Consider the following 20,428-nt stretch of genomic DNA (forward strand, 5'->3'; position numbering starts at 1 on the left):
ATTTTTTTTATTTATTTAAAAAATGAATAAAATTAAAGTCATATAAGAAGTGTGAATGAATATTTAAACTTTAAAGTATATAAAAAACAAAATAAAGCTTTAACCAAAATTATGTAAAAATAAGTTTTTTTAAAGAAGTGAAAGAAATACCTAAATGAATTTTATAAATTGAAGACTAAAATATATTTTCAGTCTTTATTTTCATATTGAGTTTTAATTTTCATCTCTATACTTATAAATCACTTATTTTCGTCCCCATTTAATTTTCAATTTTCGTTTTAGTCCTAAATATTGGGTCAACTAACGGTTGATTATCATCCACGTAACATTGACACATAGCATCTTATGTGTACTGCCACGTTATTTTTTATTTTTTATTTTTAACGAAGAAAAATATTTTGAAACGACAACAGATTTGACAACCTTTAAAAGCAAGAAAAGGACACGTGAAAGAAAAACACCATATTTTGCGTGCTTGTCTTCTTCACTCTTTATTATTAGGGTTCGTTCGTTTTCTTCTTCAAAATTGCTGTTGTTTGTTTCGTTTCTTCCAAATAATCAATCAATTCTTCTTCATCTTCTTAATTATCAGTTCCTTTTTTCCATTTTCAGCTGAATGCGTTCAACTTTAACATCGCCTATCACTTTCCCTTCCGAGCTTTGCTTTCGTTCCTATCGAAATCTAAAGCGAGGTAAATTTTCTATTTTTCTTGAATTTTCGTTAGAAATTGTGTTTTATGTTATTGCATTTTGTTCATACCCATATTCCCCCAAATTATATGCCTTGAATTTGTGTTTATGAATTCAAATTGAAGAAATTATCTAGGGTAAGTTTGTCCTAGCATAGTACATTAGGAAAGATTTGCTCTATATGGATTGGCCCAACACAAGAATTGAAGCCAGAGTTTTGCTCTATATGGATTGGCCCAACACAAGAATTGACATTGGGCGGAATCGAACCTGAGACTTTGAGAGGAGTACACTCTAAGGTCCTAAGCCTTCAGCACTAGGTCAACCCCTGAGGGTTAACTTTTCAATCATATTAGGTTTTCTGTTGTCAGAAAATTGAATCTTTAGATGGGTCTGTGTTGTTTGACGACTATAGTCAGTTCGGTGGTGTGTTTAAAGAAGAGTAGTCTGCAGTATAGTCTTGCCAAAACTGATGTGAAGTTATAATTGGGTTAACTATAAGGCATTTAGATTCATGACATTGGTTGTTTGTTGATCCATCCATGTCTAGTTTCCTTCATTCTTCACATTTATGTCCTGGTTACCGTATATGCAAAACATAGTATTAATATTCTTTGTATAGGTTGTGTCACATCACATACCACTGTTTCTTCTGATTCCGTAATCCTGTATTTTGTTATTATCATGAATCTTATTTAGTTTCTTCAGATTTCTCCTGGTTTAATGTGAGATTTTCATTCTCTTTCTATCTATTCAGTAATCCTATACAAAATTTGCAACTTATTTATATCTCCGACTGCTCAGATTGTAGACGTTTAATCAATATACTATGTTATTACCGTATTATATGATAGAATATTATCTATCATTTGATCCATGTAGCCGACCTCACTTAGTGGGATAAGGCTTGGTTGTCGTTGTTGACTTGTTGTAGCATTAAGTACAACTTGTTTATAATATTGAAATTTTTTGTGGATCACAATTCGTTAAACTCTAACTTGTGATTTGTTTTGTACCTTGAAGAATATTTTCCGCTGCTGAGTTTTTTTTTTAATGGCTTTTCCGCTGCTAAGTTGTAGTAGGGAATGCCTTAGTTATTTAGATACTTTTACTTTCTCTTTGCATATATTAGGCTCTGAAATTGGTGGCTATTGTACGAAGAATTATGAATCTGTTGTTTTATACTTTACAAGATTAGAGTGCTGCCTGTAAATATCCTTTGAACATTTATAGATCTTTGTGTATTATTTATTGCTTATGCTTAATTGAAATCTCTTTCTTCAGGTTTCTTAGAATTGTAATTGGACTCTGATTGATGAATTCACAGTTTGTGGTTGACTTGAATAGCAAGATGAATAATCCATATACTGCAAACCCTGTAAGCAATTCCTGTAACATATAATTACATATATTACCATTCAGTCTATGTCTAAATTTACGATCTACATGCAGGGTGAAGCAAAAACTGTCATGGGATTTGAAGTGTTGAAGACATCTGATTCCGGTTACAATAACATATACACTTTGAATGAAGACGAGCCACATGAGCCACCCGAGGCTCCCCCACAATTGCAACACACCCTGGTCGGCTATCCTGCTAATGTCGATAGTTCTAGTTCTCTTCCATTGCCTCAGCACGCGATTTTGAATCATCTTTATATAGAGAATAGAGAGCCACAAAGATCTGTCGTAGCTTTGGGATTCACTCATCGCTTTCGTGCTAAATATGTTACCGTTGTGCTCTACAAACCAGTTCAAAGAAGGGGAACCACGAACATTTGATGTGCAGACTAAAAACTTTTTCGACAAACCAGTTCAATGAAGGGGAACCAAAAACATTTGATGTGCATATTATGTGAACTTTATATCTATTGGTTTGTAATGATTTATTGTGTAGACTTGATATTTAAATTAGCAGGAAATGATATTTATTGGACTCCAAAATTTTATTTTATTTTTAACTTAGCAGTGTATTTATGTTTTTTAAATGTTATTAGCATGTTAGAGATTTAAATTAGGGGTTTTCTAACTTAGACCCTAGTTAGGTCTAAGTTAGCAAGGTGCACCTTTTGAGTTGGACAAAAATACCCATTTTTTTTTTTTTGAAACAATAGAGCAACTGGGGCACGTATGTAATTTGCATCATAAAAATACCCTTTTTTTTTTTTTGAAACAATAGAACAACTATTACATTTTTTAAATTTCTTCCAAATTTCGACCTCATTTAACGTGCGAATCGAACGCCGATTTCAAAAACTAATACCGGAAACCTTTGTAAAATTGAAAAACGATCAAAATCCATATAAGGAACGTCGAGTTTCGTTGAGTATTGAGGGAGATCGAACCGGGTCAAAAACCGGGTCGCACGACCCGTTTCTGCATAAAACGGGTGGGAGGGACGATGAACAGTGCGCGTCGCCCACGCCCACTCTCACCGGCGGCGCGTGGGGGCGCGTGCGGCCTCAGGGAGGCTCTATTGTTTTTTTATTTTTTCATAATAAAATAGTAGATAATATTGTGGAAATTTTGGTATATTGTATGAAATTTTTGGAGACCCGAAACTATTTTTAGTTAATTAAATGAGTAAAAAGGTAATTAAAAATATTATAATTCCATAAAAAATTTCCAAAATTTTATGTAAAGTACTATGAATTATTTAGAACCCTCTTGTGTACCTCACTCTCCCTAGTTCAAGTCATGAAATTATTTTCACAAATTCCGCTGATTATTTAAAACCATTTAACAAATAATAATAATAATTTCATAGATTTGTACTCTGAAACCAATTGTTTTTTTATTTGTTTCTAATAAAATATTAGATAATATTCTGGAACTTTTGGTATATTTTATGAAATTTTTTGAGACCTGAAACTATTTTTCGTTAATTAAATGAGATAAAACGGTAATTAAAAACTATTGTTTGCTTCTGAAACCATTTAGCTGGAAGAATGGTTTCAGAGAGTTATACTGTGAAACAATTCTAGCAGTAAAATGGTTTCAGAAGCAAACAATTAAAAATCAACTCCCCTGAAACCATTCTATCAGTGAAATGGTTTCAAAGTACAACGCTCTGAAACCATTGTACCAGCTAAATGGTTTCAGAATGGTTTCAGAAGCAAACAATCAAGAAATTACTCACTGAAACCATTCTACCAGTAAAATGGTTTCAGAGAGTTATACTGTGAAACCATTCTACCAGCTAAATGGTTTCACAGTATTATATAAAGATAATTAAAGGTAGTGAAAAATTGAGTTTTTTTTTTTGTGTCCAAATCAAACGAACCAAGTCTCTATTTGTAGACAAAAAAAAATTATGAATTTTGGTATAAAAATAAAAAAATAAAAAATTAATTTACAACGAAATAATTGAGTTTAAAGTATTAAATGAAAAAAAAAACACGCCAACCACCCAGCAGTTGACACGTGTCCTGCTTTTTTAAAATGAAATTTTCTCTCTCCAGGCGCAGATCTAGTGTGGTGCACGCGCTGGCTTATCATGGAGATGGATGATCTCGACTGTCTGATTGATCCGACAGCCATGATGAGATCATCTCTTGGCCGTCTGATGGAAATCAACGGTCTGTAACGGTGGTCCTACGGTAGGCGCGCGACACTGGATCAGAGCCAATATGTTTTTTTTTTTAAAAAAAAAAGAAAGGGTATTTTTGTCCAACTCAAAAGGTGCACCTTGCTAATTTAGACCCAACTGGGTCTAAATTAGCAGCCCCCTTTAAATTATGTCCCTGCTATTATTTTTAATCTGTTTTTGCTTATACAAGTTATAATAAAGTAAACATTGGTTCATTCTCAGTGTTCTCCCATACTTGCCAACAAGTGGTATCAGAGTTTTAGTTCGGCTAAGTGGAGGAGCAGGAGTAAATCCATGTATTGGATCAACAATACTATTTGAGAACTCACATTTGGGGAAATTGCATTTCAAATACGAGTGATTAAATTTCATCTCATCTATGAATATATAAAATGTGGATGTATAAGAGATGACTCATACAAAAAGTTGTTCAAGAATCTCTGAAGTCAACAGCGTTCAAAGCATGACTCATTATTATCTCGAATGCAAGTGTGTGAGAAGAGTTGTCATTACAACGATCAATATTAATAAAATTTCACGAAGAAATTTCTTCACTTGTCTTTTCGAAATGTCAAGTGAACCATTTTGCACTTGCATGTAAAGTAAATTTTAGCTTTTCTCAAAAAATAAAAAGTAAATTTTAACTAAGAATTTCTTTACTAGGAATCGAATTCGGATTTTTTCGAATAATTCGTTCTAGAGGACTTATTAACAACTTGAGCTCAATTACTTGGTTAACCACGGCTCTTTAATATTTATCTTTTTCATGATGTTTTTATTTCATTTAAGGTTGTGATTTTAACTCATTGTATTGTACTATTGTAATGACTCTTTATATGGGTTGTGGTTTAAATCAATTTAAGATTTTTCATATTTGATGATTTTTAGATTTGAGAATTTTGGGGATTTTGTGAAGAAGATAAATAGGAAAGATTGAAAAGAAAAAAAAGATAGTCATTGATGGAGGAAGTAATTTGACTGACGTTGGACTGTCAAGGGAAACATTTGTTAAATTTGGGTATAATTTCATGATTCAAAATAGTGGTTTGCATATTCAATCCCAAAAAAAAAAAAATAGTGGTTTGCATAATAACTATCGTGCAACTAGTTACATATGAAATTAACTATAGTAAGAATATGGATTTAATTCAAACACGTTCAAAGATAGGGAAAATTGAATGAAAAAATATTGTAAAAAATAAATAAATAGACAAAGATCCTCCTCAAAGCTTGATAGGTGGAAGACGTGTTACGCGTGAGGATAGTAAATTTTTGTTCTGCATCTTCTGTTCTGTACCTCTCTGTTTTGTCTAGGTAACTTCTCATTCGCAATCAATAACAACAAGCCCATCACTTCTTCTTCTTTTTCTTTCTTTTTTGTAGAAACCAAGCCCATGACATTAATTACTAATATAGTATAGCAGTTGTATTTTTGGTGCGATACTCCTAGTGACTAAACTTGTACGTCTTAACCAATCCTTAGTTGGTACAGTGAATTAATCGTTAGTTGGTTTAGTGATAATTGGCGCTGGACTTGATAGAGATGATCACGGTTCAATCCCACGCAACTGCGATTGAGAGAGAGCTAAAACCACTTTATGTCAGAACTGACCTCCCGAACTAGATTAGACGGTCCAGTGTGCCTAGTACTGATAGTAAAAAAGAAGGGAAAAAAAACTCATACGTCTTAAATGCAGACTCCAAAGAAGTTTAGAATTTTGAGTTCGAACTCAAGCTACTGCATATCAACATCTTTGCAACTGAATTGTCCTTACGAGATAAAAATGTCATACTATTCCTCGAGTCCTATAATAAATAAAAAATAGAAAAAAAAACAATAAATTACATGGATTTCAAATTGGATATAGTAATAGAAGTATGGATGAAGCAAACTCACGTGGAATGTGAATCTATTTTTTTTTCCCATTGGAGTGGTGTTAAATGTTACTACTGTTATTTATGAATTTATTTCGTTCGTGAAAGATAATAAATGGTAATGTCTGGTTCTGTAGATGGTTCCGGTAAAATCTTAATTCCAATTGTTGTATTTTATTTCTGTCAGGTTGCATTCATGTCAATAATATTTGAGGCCAAACTCAACCAATTGTTCCTTAAAATTTGAAGTTGCATATATGGCGCGCGTAAACTAAATAAATGGGCGGGTGCGGGAATAATAACAACTTGCATAGTAGTACAAATAAATAGTTGAGTTGAGGTTATGATATTTAGTTAAAATTAGTTAAATTGCAAGACTAATTTTAAGTAATTTTTTATAATTCAATTCAAATTGTATGCTTCACACATGCGTCAAATCATATTATGTTAGGTTTTGTTTAATGTTGCTACGGTATTATCAACAATGAATAGATTCAAATGGTAAGAGTTTTGATCCCCTTAAGCATATAGTCAGGAGTTCGATTCCTGACTCATGCGTATTGAGAAATTTCGGTTGGGAAGAGAGAACTCACCTCGTGTGCCCCACAGGTTTCCTGATGAAGATTAGTCATCACTAATGGCGGTAAAAATTTCGTACCAATATCATGGTAACCCAAAAAAAAGTGTTACTGCATTGTCCCCGTGAGTTTAACTCAGTTGGTAGGAACATGATATTCCATATGTAGGGACCGAAGTTCGAACCTCGAACATCTCACTTATATACCTTAAGGGTAAAATTTCTAGTCACTATGTTACATAATAAAAAAAAGAAAAGGGTATTGCATCACACACAAGCATATTTTTTGCTATTAATCTAATTTGTGCATATAGAATTGACTTATCTCATCATATAAAAAATTATGAAAATATTGAGACCTAACACATAACAAACTAAGTAACACTATATGCTGTGCCTTCTTTAGTTACATTTGTAAACAAAAATGTTTCATGAACGCCTCACCTTTTCATACACCCACACAATACTTAATTAATCATGTGCAAAAATATGGTTAATTTAATTGAATTGATGATTAATTCGACTCACATTAAAAATTGTGGTTAGAGAATTGATACGAATTTTAAAGCAATAGTAATTGCCATCTTCAAACTTTTCCATGTACTACTTCAAAGTAGATCAACTGTTCATCTATACATTCTAATGGATATGTACTATATATATTGCCTAGCACATTGAACTTCATCCACCATCACTTAAAAGTATCATTGGCTCCCCAATAAATAATCAAGCATAAAATCAACTTTGTGGGTAGATGTGTTTTTAGAAGATGGATATGACTCATTTTATAGTGTTACCAATCAATTTAATTAATGGGAGGTGTAGACTATGGTGATGCTCCAATTGAAAATTGTGTTCACTATATTAAATTCTTACAATGATTGATCAACTGCCATGAAGAAAATACACAAAACTCTTAACTAGATTGTTATGTAATCTTTAATGATCTTTATGTGTGTTTCCCACTTGTTGGCAAAATAATAATCATAAGATTAGTTTTTGACAAAAGCTGTCTCCTAGAGATCAAGTCTTTTTAAGATTATGGCTTTTTTTTGAGACATAGTTTATTGAACTAATTGAGTCCATGTAAAAACAGCTTTTGTGAGAGCTAGAATTAATTAAAGAGGATAGTGCAGCTCTTTGTAGTAGTACTACTATTAGATATGAATACAATAGTTTTAGATTCAAATTTAATGTGCAACAATGGTAGATATATTTGATGGTGAACATGTTTTGTTACTTAAACTAAAAGTTACTTGTTATATTATGTACTTTTTTTATAGACCAAATGTATTAGGTGGTTTTTTAAGTTATTCAAGTTACCTTTTTCTATCCAACTCTGCTAAAGAGTATTCATGATGTTGTTAAATGCTGATGTGGCAAATTCAAATAAATAAATATTTAATTTTATAATTAATTTTTATTAAAAAAAACCCAAAAACAAAGTCATAGTCATAACAATGATAAACAATCTACATCTGAATGTAAACATGTTTAGTTATTAAAGAGTCACTTGTTATATATATATTTAATAATAGTGCGTAAATTTTTATATATGAAAAGTTTAGATGAGGTGGATTCTAAAATTCAATAAAGTCATAATACGTCTCAAAGGCGTATAAAATATTTACGGAAGTACTTACAAATCTCTCATCATATTGACAACGAGAGTATGAGTCAACTTGTTACCAATTGAACCAATATTCATTGACAATAACACATATTTGTATGTTAATTTTGTCCCGTAAATTTAACTATATAAATATTTTTTATCATATAAAATCGAACTCTTTCAAAATTTACATCGGTGATACACCTTACCCACCAACTACTTGTACTAAACTTTGGCGGTTATATGAATGTTTAATCATATTCCAGCATTTTAACATGTTACAAAATTGGTTGTTCAATAAATTTTATACACTCAATCATGTATTTCACAATGTCACCCTATATTTATTTGTCAAAACATACTCACACATTAAAAGTGCACATAGTTTATAACCCCAAAAAATCTAATTAATGCTTGGATTCAAAAATATTTGAAATGGTGCAATAAACATGAACTCACTCACTCACGAGCTTCCTCACTTGCTTCACAGACAAAAGGTGCACCCACCTTGCCAACTCACCACACCAAAACCTCAAAACACTAATGAACTGTACCTTCATCATGACCCTATTTAAGCCACATAGTTTCAACCCCTTTTGCAACAAAATCTAGCTATACCATAAAACCTCTCTTTACTTTACACACTCTCATATATCAAAAAAACTAAAATGGCTACTACTAAATGTTTTTCACTTCTTGCTATTTTTCTTCTTCTTTCACTAAATTCTCTTGGTAAAACCATAGGTGGACGGATAATTCCTCCGAGTGCTCCAAGCACGGTTACAAGGCCATTAGTTTCATCAGAAGTTGAAAGTTTTGTGATGCCGCAAAAAGATCACAAACAAAAAGTTTTCCAATTAGGAAGAGAAGTGAAAGGTTGTTTACCAAAAGGTGCAAGACATAACTCAGCTCCAAGTAGATTTGTTAACTTTAAGCCTCAAGGCTCTGGTGGCTGTTCTAAAATGCATTCAGGAGGAAAATCTTGATGATAATAAGCTTTTTCTTTTTGTTTGTATATGGTTTTCCATGATCACTTGTAGTGAATTGGAAAATGAACAAGTTCACATTTATATGGTTTTTCTTTGTGTTTATATTGGCAATTACAATTTTGAATGATGTGTATGAGAAGGTGAAGATCACTTTTTCCTGGTATTATTATGTAAGTAGCATTAGCCAATTAATGTTTGACAAAAACTACTATATGATATGATGTTTGATTTTTTTTTTTTTTTTTTTTATAATTGGTGGTATAACTTATAAGCATAGTACCAGGTAAATAATATGCTAGGAATGGTAACCATTTAAAATGGAACTCCAAACTATCAATTATTATGGAAATATATATTTGTGTATGTCTTCTTTTATAGTTATTAACTTAATGTTTGATATCACGGTGGATACGTGTGACCTGCGTGATTTTCAAAAGCTATACACTCCATAGCTTATATGAAATCAAGGTGGGTCACGGTACTTCTAGCGTTGTCATAGTGATACCAAACATAAGCTTATTATTATACAATATTTCCTATCTGATTTTACTGTTGCAAGATTGCAGGATTATTAGAGAAAAATGGCCAAAAACAAACTTATAAAATTCTACTATGTATCATTAAGAAAAAATTTCTTAGAATAGATAAATTTCAACCACTAAAAAGTAAAAACTAGATTTTTATTAGGCTGCATCGTCCATATGTATTGGAACTTTGCAATCTTCTCAACTTTGATGAGATAATGTAGTGCATGTTTGTACTGGTGGCGGCGGTTTTAACAAAAAACATGTTTTGTATCATAGTGAATTTATCGGAATTATAGTATACCATTGTAATTTTCAAAAGCTACTCTTTGTGGCTTTTGCAAACTCACACGACTCACCATAATTCAAACAAAATCAGCGATATTAAACAATAAAGCTTGCACAAAATCACAACCTGGCCGTAATTTTGCCAACCCGACCATCAATCCAAACAAACATACACATGTAGGACCTTTTTTTGGGGTGAACATAAGGTAGGTATCGATGCATATGCCAAACTGTGTTTGACTACAAGGCGTACAATATGGAACGTAAGCACATAATAAACAGAAAATTTTACGATGTAACAATAAAAAATGCAAGACATACTCATTACTCAGCTATATCCAAATTAACAAAAACCATTCATATTCACAATGTAAACATATTATAGTAAGTTAAATGCGTGAAAAGAAAAACATTCGACAGACTTCAAGTCTTGCCTTTGAAAGAAAAAATCTAAAAAAAATATCATAGAAGAAAATCTAACTATAAAGATCATCTTCATCGGCCCCAGCAGTGGCAGTAGTTGTTGCAAAAGGGTCGGATCCGGTAGTCCTATTTCCGGAATCTGCAAACTTAAACTCACTTCTGAATCCCCTAGATTGTTGCAACGTCTGAGCAAATGCCTGGTATTTACGTATATCAGCGTCACTGACACTCCTACGTGCATACTTCATTGACTCTTCAAAATGAGCCGCCTTAATCTCTGCAACTTCATCGTTAACAAAGTCTTCATCCATTGCCTCGGGGTTTTCCTTCCTCTTCCTCTGTTGCTCTATGTCCTGTAACCACAACAATATATTTGCTCAAACCATATAAAAAATTCACCGAGTTTTTATCATAACTATACAAATTAACAGGCTAAGGAAAAAAAAAATACATCTATTAACCAAAAGCATACCTTATCGATGTCTTCTCTTATAGCATATTTGCATGCTCGCTGGCATATTTCTGTAATGTCGGCACCACTAAAACCTTGAGTATACTTAGCCAATGCTCTCAAATCAACATCTTTTGCGACCGGTGACTTCCTCAAGCAGGACTTGAAGATCGAATGACGGGAATCCTCATCAGGAAGAGGAATATAGATCAACTGATCTAGACGGCCTGGCCGGAGAAGTGCTGAATCAATGATGTCAGGTCTGTTAGTGGCTCCAATAATGAATACGGTCTTTTTGGCAGACATGCCATCCATCTCTGTCAAAAGTTGATTTAGAACTCTGTCGGCAGCACCACCAGCATCCCCATTGCTGCCCCCTCTCTGTAAATGCGACACAATGATTATATACAAATACAAGCTGAAAATAAAAAATCAAAGAGATGCATGCAATCACAAAGATATTAAAAAACATCAAGACTGCATTTGGATTATCTTATTTGAGCTTATGTTGCTTGTCTACTGGCATAGTGAGACTGTTTGGGAGAGGTTACGAAAACAGCTTATAACATGTCAATAAGCTGTTTTCAACTTATTGTCATAATCTCTTTAAAGTAGTACATGCAATAATAACCTTATTTCAAAATATAAAAATATATCTCACTTGAGTATTGACCATGGTTAAAGCATAATAACATAGCAATCCAAGAGTTTGAAGTAACTAGAAACAAACCTGAGTGGCAATGGAGTCAAGCTCATCAAAAAAGAGGACACATGGAGCCGATTGTCTAGCCTTGTCAAAAATTTCCCTAACATTGGCTTCACTTTCACCAAACCACATTGTAAGCAATTCTGGTCCTTTCACACTGATGAAGTTAGCTTGACATTCATTGGCAATTGCTTTGGCTAACAAAGTTTTTCCACATCCCGGAGGACCATAGAAGAGAACTCCTTTTGATGGTGACATCCCAAACTTCTCAAACTTTTCCGGGTGCTCAACAGGATATTGAACAGTCTCTTGCAGTTCACGCTTGACATTCTCAAGGCCTCCGACGTCCTCCCAGCTGACATTAGGCACCTCAACAACAGTTTCACGTAAAGCTGATGGGTTGCTTGTTCCAAGTGCAGTATGGAAATGCTCATTTGTAACTGCCATGGAATTCAGTATCTCAGCATCAATGGTCTCATCCTCTAAGTCAATGAGGTCCATCTTCTCTCTAATGCATTGCAAAGCAGCTTCGGTGCAAAGGGCAGCAAGGTCGGCACCAACATACCCATGAGTATCTTTCGAAATTCTCTCCAAATCAACCTACAGAGGAAAATCATAATGAGCAACAGAAAATTTGAGGAAATTGAAAACCAAAATCACAATCAGAGTACTGCAACTAAAATAGAAGAGAAATCAAGGCGACAAAACCTTATTAATACTGCAACTATCATAATTAAATAAATTATAAAAATACTAGTGAATTCGACTGTTGAATGGAACTATAAGCACAAGACTTTAGCCACAACCAAAAAAACAGAATACACGGAACAAAATACCAACCAATAAATGTGAAAGTTAAGTAATTAGTAGTGCCGAACTTACATCATCAGAGAGCTTCATGTTTTTGGTATGTATGCGAACGACTTCAAGTCGCCCGATCTCATCTGGAACACCTATATCGATTTCTCTGTCAAATCTACCAAACCTTCTCAATGCTGGGTCAATGCTATTTGGACGATTAGTGGCGCCCATAACAATAACATGAGCACGAGATTTTAATCCATCCATTAGAGTTAAAAGTTGTGAAACTATCCTTCTTTCGACTTCACCGTTTGTCTTGTCCCGCTTGGGTGCAATAGAATCAATTTCATCCATAAAGATGATGGACGGTGCATTCTTTTCGGCTTCCTGAAATGCTTTCCGAAGATTGCTTTCACTCTCTCCAGCCATTTTGGACATAATCTCCGGACCATTAATACAAATAAAGAAGGCTCCGGTTTCATTAGCAACAGCTCTTGCTATTAAGGTCTTTCCAGAACCCGGGGGTCCATATAGCAAAATTCCTTTAGGTGGTTTCACACCGATCGACTTGAAAAGTTGTGGATGCCTTAATGGAAGCTCAACCAATTCACGAATCTGTGCCATTTGCTTCCTAACACCACCCACATCATCATAACCGATTTCGTCAAGCCTGTCTTCATCCTCTCTTTTCACAGGTTCCCCTTCGCAGAAGATCTCGGTGTCTGGAGCAACCACACAATACTCCCCAGGATCAGTTTCAATCACCTTAAACTCAACACTTCTCATCCCTCCCCGCACAATAAATAGATCTCCCTTTCTGACGGGACGATAAGCCTCCAAGAAATAGGCTGTAAATTATATGCATTAAAACAGTTAGACTTGTGGAAAGACAAACACACTGACACCATTAGGAAAAATGCACTCAAAATATTTATTTATTTACAGCAAGATAAGATATAGCATAGCTAACAAAAACAAGTGAAAACAAACTCACGTTTCAAGAAAGCGTCAAAGAGATTGCCAGTGATACCCTGAATGGTATCATCAATAGGAAGAATGTGGACACGTATCCCATACTTGACGTCAGAACACTGGTGCACAGACACAACATCTCCAAGTCGAACCCTCAAATTCGACCTCACAACTTTGTTCATCCTAATCCTAGCCTCCTCACAGCTATCCTCACCAACTGCTATACAAATAGTATCCTTCCTTTTCTTTCCCTTGATGAGTAAGGTGTCACCTCTGAAAAGCCCCAACTTTTCCATAGTTTGTGGGTGCATCACAACAACAGAGTTGTCATCGTTAAGCGCTTCATCCACAACAAGCCTGTTTGGTGACTTCTTGCGTTCCAGAATCGCGGTGGAAAAGTCCTTCTTCACTGATTCAGGTTCAGACATTCTTGTTCTTCTTGGAATTCTTCAAGATCAAAAGAAGAAAGCGCAGAAAAAACCAACCTTGACTCACTACTTGTTTGTTTTGATGAAACAAAAGATACGAGGTTATTTCAATATTTATAGATGTTAGTTTAAGTTCTGTTTCTAAATTTATGGAGTATATCTTTTTATTTATCAGATAAAAATCTGTGTAATCTTTTATCAATATCTTTTTATTTATCTGATAAATCTGTGTAATCTTTTATCTATATTTTTTTGAGAAAAATCTGTTTAAATTATCTTTTTAAGTTGTGGCATTATCTTGTTTTTAAATTATGATTAAATTATATTTTTATTGAAAAAATTGTCCTTTATCTTGATTTTAGATTATATTTATTAAAAAAATTATGATGTTATCTTTGTAAATATTGAACTATTATACTTAAATTTTTATTTTTTTTAATGACAAAATTGTCCCTTATATTTATTTTAAATTATTAATTTATTTTATAGTAAAAATTTAGGCGCAAAAATATTCATATGTGTTTTCTTTTAATGACAAAAGTATCCATCGTATTAATTTGTAGTTACACATCATTATTATAATTGTACTATCTGAGCCTAGTCCCTAAGCATTTAACTTAACGATCTTAGGTATATGAAATGTCAAACTTATGTTTATAAGTCATAAAGCTTTTTCTAAAATCTTTTGGTGATCAACAGGGACTTAAAACGAGTGTTTTAGCAAGTAAAAAAATAGTATGAATCCATTCCCAATCAACCTCATTCGTAAAATACAACTTCTAAACATGAATTTAACATAAAGATGAGTTTTGGATAAGGGGGAACTCATCCTATACCATTCCTACACAAACTGAACTAATGTTGCACAAAACTACGTGATAAACGTAAGCTTTCCAAGCTTTAAGCCTCAAACCCAAACCCAGACCTTTAAGCTTCGTATTCCTCTTCAAATCCTTAATACTTATAAAAAGTTGCTGGTTCCATTCAATTCACATGCAAATACCAAAAAATAATAGTAATTGATTTTAGAAGGCTCTCAAGTATGAAAGGAGAATGAAACAACCATAGAAATAATATATGGTTTAGAAATCCTTACTTTATCTCCATAACAGATAAAGGGAAATGAGTTGAAAGAATTGATTTCCCTTGCCTTGTTTCTATAACACTTGTGAACCAATATTGTTCCTTCAATTTGTTCATGGTGGGTTAAGCTTGTTATGGAGGACATGGGTTAAGCTTCTCTTTTGCAGCAAAAATGAATTTGCACTTCTTCTCCCTATGGTCCATATAAAGTGGTGTGGGTCCTATTAGCTAGTGCTTGTTCCCGAAAACTTCTCATTCCCACGGCAAAAAATTCGGAAAACGTTTTCTGAATATTTTACGGTGTAAATTTTCCACTAAAACAACACTTTGGAATGTATTTTTTTTAAAAAAATTGCGCGCTAGAAGGATGAATGAAAATTGTTGTGGTGGGTTGAGAAGTTATCTTGTTCCCTATTCCAATACTATAACATGCAATTCATGTTTAATTCCTACTCTGTCCCTCTATTTATCCACAAAGTTTACTTATGTACTTTAGTTTTCTCTTTATACTTATTTACTTATTTTCATTTAGTCTCCAATAATTATCTCTAATTAATATTTTTCTATTAATTAAAGTTGGGATGTTACAAAGTATTATACTTAAATTTTATTTTTTTAATGGCAAAATTGTCGCTTATATTTATTTTAAATTATTAGTTTATTTTATTGTGAAAATTTAGGCGCAAACATATTCTTCTGTGTTTTCTTTTAACGACAAAAGTATCCATTATATTAATTTTTAATTCTAATTTTATATATGTTATACAAAAATCTAGTTAGAAATCTTAAGGGTCATATATATACTTATATGTATGTTTTCGTCTGTCCACAGTTTTTTGTTTAAGTATGAAGCTGTTGATGGAATTATATTATTTAAGGACTTTTTAAAATTAATTTAAGGATTCAATTAAATTTGATTTAATCAAGAGATTAACTTAGGTGTGTAATAAAATCTATCAAAATGCGAATCATTCGGAAAAAAATTCAAGTTCGATTATTAGATGGAACAATTTTTTGTCAAGTGAAATTGTTATTAGATTAAATTCAATTGTTTGTGACAAATTTGATGTAAAATGAATTGCCAAAATATGTTGTGATTAATATGTTGGGCTCAGCCTATTGATAAGAAAATTTCTCTTAAAGACCTCCTGAATTGCTTCCAAACTCCCTAAAATTGACGAAAATGTTTTTTGAAAGCGATTGAAAGATAGGATCCGAAACAAAGGCCTTAATGAGATCCTACAATCCAAAATATGTCTATTTTGGAATGCTTTTTTCTTAAAAATTTAACGATTTTGAAAGATACATTTCAATCTTTAATAACATTTCGGAAGATATAATCTCATCCACGCAACCTAAGGTATTTTAGAGAACCTGTGAGCAATAAGGGGGTCTTATGAGCAATTTTCATCAAATAAACTGCAAGGCCCGCATCGATGACGATGAGCAGTTTATGGCCCAATGGACTTTGTAGTTGAATCTTCTGTTGCTTGCTACAAAAGCTAATGCAATCAAACGTGAAGAAAATTAGAAAAATTACTCTCATTTTTTCCCCTTTCATTGTTTGTTTAAATTGTTATGGTTGACGTTTGGATAAGTGAGACATGCATGCCAGTTTTTTTTTCTTCTCGAACTTAGAACTTTTAGTATACTATCCATATTGATCCCTCACCACTAAACAAACCTAGGGGCCTTGCATGCCGAAGTTTTTGTTAAAATTAAAATGCGTAGAAGATATATTACATTTGAATTTTTTTCTTGGTTACTACTACATGATTATGTACAGAGTTTTCAGCAGTGTTAACGATGATTAATTTCTATCGAAAAAATATGTAGGACACATAAGACGAGTTCTCATCTCTTTACTGAATTCTTTTCATGTCCATAGCTAAAGATCGAACTTCTAGTTACATGCTTAAGAGGTTTAAAACTCTTACTATTTGAACCAATTTATTATTCATTTTGTTTAAAATGAATAAAAAAAGTAAAGCATATGTGCTAAGAGCAATTCCAAACTCTTACTATTTGAACCAATTTATCATTTATTTTGGCAATATTGCTCATGGAGTATGCCAGGGTGGCGGTGCTGTAACTTCAGAAAGAAACACACTTGAAAGATACATTCAATTAATATTTTTGTTGAGACAATTTAATTTATAATATTGTTTGTTTACTTTTTATTCTTTTCAACTTAAAATATATGCCATGTAAAATAGTGAGACCCAATCTAATTATTTAGAATTACACTATTGAAATAAAAAATAAATGAGTGACATGCTACTTTAACGGATCAATAAAATACCTTTAAATTGATTACTTACACTCATTTATCTTAAAAGTGAGTACTATATGAATTTATGAAATCATACCATCATGTATAGCAATCATTGCTATGTTGTCATAATTTTCCCTTAAAATGAAAGTTTTGATCGAGAGTGACTTCATCGAGAAGCCTCACATTGCAACATGCCATGAGTTTATCCTTACATTTATTTAAGCCGATTTTTTTTAAAACTTGTATTCGAATCTAAGACTGACTAATTTAAGAAGATTAATCTCACCGTCCACTTGTGGGGGCTGTTAGATATTGGGCCTAGATTGTGCAAGCCCAATATGAATGAGTTGTATTCAAGCCCACTACTTATATAAGGTGTTTTGCCTATATAAGGGAGTGTAGTACACATTTGGAAGTCAATGAGAATTACCAACTTTGCTCTTACAAGTGGTATCATCACCACAAGATCCAAGGCCTAACCGTTTTGGCAACAAACCTTGAAAGTTAGTTACAACAGCTTTTTCATTCACCTTCTTCAACATTCATCTCATTCTTGCTGCAATCTTTCACAAAACACCATTGATTCTTCCAATTTCTTGCGCACCAAGCTATGGTAGAAAGTTCAGACTTTCTCAAACATTCAATTCCAAGGTTTGATGGTTTTTACGATCATTGGGAAATGTTGATGGAGAACTTGCTCAGATCAAAGGAGTATTGGTCCTTGATAGAGAATGGTGTCACAATTGCTCCTCCAAATGCAACTGCAAAGCAAGTTGAAAGATGATTTAGGAATGAGTAATGCTTTGAAATGATGACTGCACAGCTTGGCTTGCCTTGTATACTTACTGGTTGGCCTAAGTGGCTTGTCTGGCTTACTTGCTGGCCAAAGCACGCGGGCCTGCTTGCTTGACTGGTTGGCCTGAAATACTTGCTTGGCTTGCCTGTTGGCCAAGGCACGATCAACCTGTTTTGTTGCTTGTTTGCTAGTGTGTTTTCCTTAGCTTGGCCTAGCACTTTGTACATATTTTTTGATTTCTTGTAATTGTAGAATTGTACAATTAGGGGAGGATATGTTAGATATTGGGCCTAGATTGTGCAAGCCCAATATGAATGAGTTGTATTCAAGCCCACTACTTGTATAAGGTGCTTTGCCTATATAAGGGAGTGTGATACACATTTGGAAGTCAATGAGAATTACCCCATTTGCTCTTACAGGGGCCCATTTAAAGTCAGAGTTTTTTTGCTCTGTATGGACTTAGCCCATCGAAATTGGTACCAGGGGAATCGAACCTGAGATCTTGAAAAGAGCATACTACAAGAACTCAAGCCAACACCACTAGACCAATCTCAAGTGGGTTTACATTTATTTAAACCTAACATTCATTTATATATATATATATATATATATATATATATATATCTTTTTTTATATAATCTTTTTTCACTAAACGTTCTAATTAAAACTCATTCATATAAGATATTGGAGCTTTTTATTTTATTTTCTATAACAAGATATAGGAGTTTTATCTCTGTATAATTATATATGAATTTTTCTTTTCCCTCCAACGTGCTTATGCTTTTGATATTTGGTGTTTGTTCTATCTCTTTCTTTGTTAACATCTCATTATATTTGGATGAAAGTATTGCTTAGAATCTAATATTCCTTATTAACAATAAAAAAGTATTATAATTAACAAATAATTTTATAAATAACTTGATTTTTCTCGTGAGATTTCATCATAAAAGTTCAAACTCACAAAGCTCTTTGTGTTAAAATAGTAGTACTTGTTAATGTCTAATAGGACCGATATTTAATAAATTGGTCGAGTTATATTTTTCTCAAGTTTGACTCATCACAATATCAAGGGTTAGTATAAGTAATACATTTAAGGAAAAATAGATTGATTTATTAAGAAATAGTATAATATAACTCATAGTTCATTTTGTTCAAAATTTGGTTTCTTTTTCAATCATTTGGTTCATAAGGAAAAAAGTCTTATCGGAAGTTTCTATAGAAGATAAATTGTTCTATCCAATAATTGAAGTCAAATTATTTTTAAATATTTTATAAATTACTTGAGTTCAATTACTACTTACCAAAAAAAAAATACTTAATTAAACTTGATTCATTATTCCATATACCAAATTAAGGATCGCCCATATATCATGACATTCAACCAATAAATTAATTAAACTTGATTCATTATTCCATATACCAAATTAAGTATCGCTCATATATCATGACATTTAACCAATATTAGTTTAAGTGCATGAAAAGCCGACTTTCATTTACGATTTATTTAACAAATAAACCAACTTTTTAAAATGTTGTAAAAAAATAAACCAAAATTTTAAATTAGTTTCCATTAAAAGATTAAGCTAATCAAATGGTGAGCAGGACTGAAAACTGGTTCAATATATATTCATCTCAAAATAATGCGAACATTAGCCTCATGTTTCGGCTTTAAAAAAATGGATTTTTTTTATAAAAAAATTTGAATTTTTTTTAAAATTTTTGAAAAAAATCTAAAGCTATTTGTCGTTTGTTTACATTCATAAAAATCTATTTTTTTAAGATGGTGAGGGATAATGAGTGATAAAAAAAATGAATTTTGATAAAAGCTATTGAAAATAGATTCTCATTTTGATGATAAAAAATAATTTTTTTACTAAAATGATTTTTGAAAAAATCTGAAATAAACATAAGTAAGATAAAAAAATAGTTTTTTTTTAAAAAAATATTTTTTTTTTTTTGAAAAAACTGAAACAAAGGCCTTAAATTTAAGATGAAGCACTAACTTTGATTTCGATTTTTATCATTGAAGCTCTCAACCTCTGTTATGTTTGGGTGCTAATGTGCACTAAGGTCTAGTAATGAGTCATTTTCATTTGCTTGCGATTTTAGACACTTATCTTCTTGTTCTTTTGAATGTATACTGCAATGCAACACACTCACACTAATGAGTCATTTTAATATATATATATATATATATATATGAGAATTTTTTTTTTACGAAAATCAATGAATGAACTTGAATTATTTGTAGAACCAAACGAATCAAAAGAACAAAAAAGATGAAATATTTATTTGTATGTATTTATTGTAAGGCCATTTAAGGACTAATAATGGTGTTGTGTCAAATCA

At 32.4% G+C, this 20,428-nt stretch overlaps 2 protein-coding genes and 1 long non-coding RNA gene across 3 annotated transcripts; 1 reads left to right on the forward strand and 2 right to left on the reverse strand.

Moving 5' to 3' along the window:
• The first annotated feature begins 413 nt into the window (after positions 1-413).
• LOC123900097 (SNF1-related protein kinase regulatory subunit beta-3-like) lies at positions 414-2,644 on the forward strand. Its single transcript, XM_045951414.1, has 4 exons — positions 414-502; positions 613-692; positions 1,975-2,068; positions 2,143-2,644. The coding sequence occupies exons 3-4, from the start codon at positions 2,006-2,008 to the stop codon at positions 2,470-2,472; spliced, it is 393 nt and encodes a 130-aa protein (XP_045807370.1). The 5' UTR covers positions 414-502; positions 613-692; positions 1,975-2,005; the 3' UTR covers positions 2,473-2,644.
• Positions 2,645-10,481: 7,837 nt separating this feature from the next.
• LOC123899136 (cell division cycle protein 48 homolog) lies at positions 10,482-14,117 on the reverse strand. Its single transcript, XM_045950198.1, has 5 exons — positions 13,520-14,117; positions 12,607-13,373; positions 11,749-12,324; positions 11,040-11,399; positions 10,482-10,920 (listed from the first exon to the last, which is right to left on the reverse strand). The coding sequence occupies exons 1-5, from the start codon at positions 13,923-13,925 to the stop codon at positions 10,621-10,623; spliced, it is 2,409 nt and encodes an 802-aa protein (XP_045806154.1). The 5' UTR covers positions 13,926-14,117; the 3' UTR covers positions 10,482-10,620.
• Positions 14,118-14,640: 523 nt separating this feature from the next.
• LOC123898939 lies at positions 14,641-15,160 on the reverse strand. Its single transcript, XR_006805463.1, has 2 exons — positions 15,022-15,160; positions 14,641-14,899 (listed from the first exon to the last, which is right to left on the reverse strand). It is a non-coding gene; the product is annotated as an uncharacterized LOC123898939 (long non-coding RNA).
• Between the last annotated feature and the right edge of the window lie 5,268 nt (positions 15,161-20,428).

This window comes from Trifolium pratense, linkage group LG7, assembly GCF_020283565.1.
Source record: "Trifolium pratense cultivar HEN17-A07 linkage group LG7, ARS_RC_1.1, whole genome shotgun sequence".
Lineage (NCBI taxonomy): Eukaryota > Viridiplantae > Streptophyta > Magnoliopsida > Fabales > Fabaceae > Trifolium > Trifolium pratense.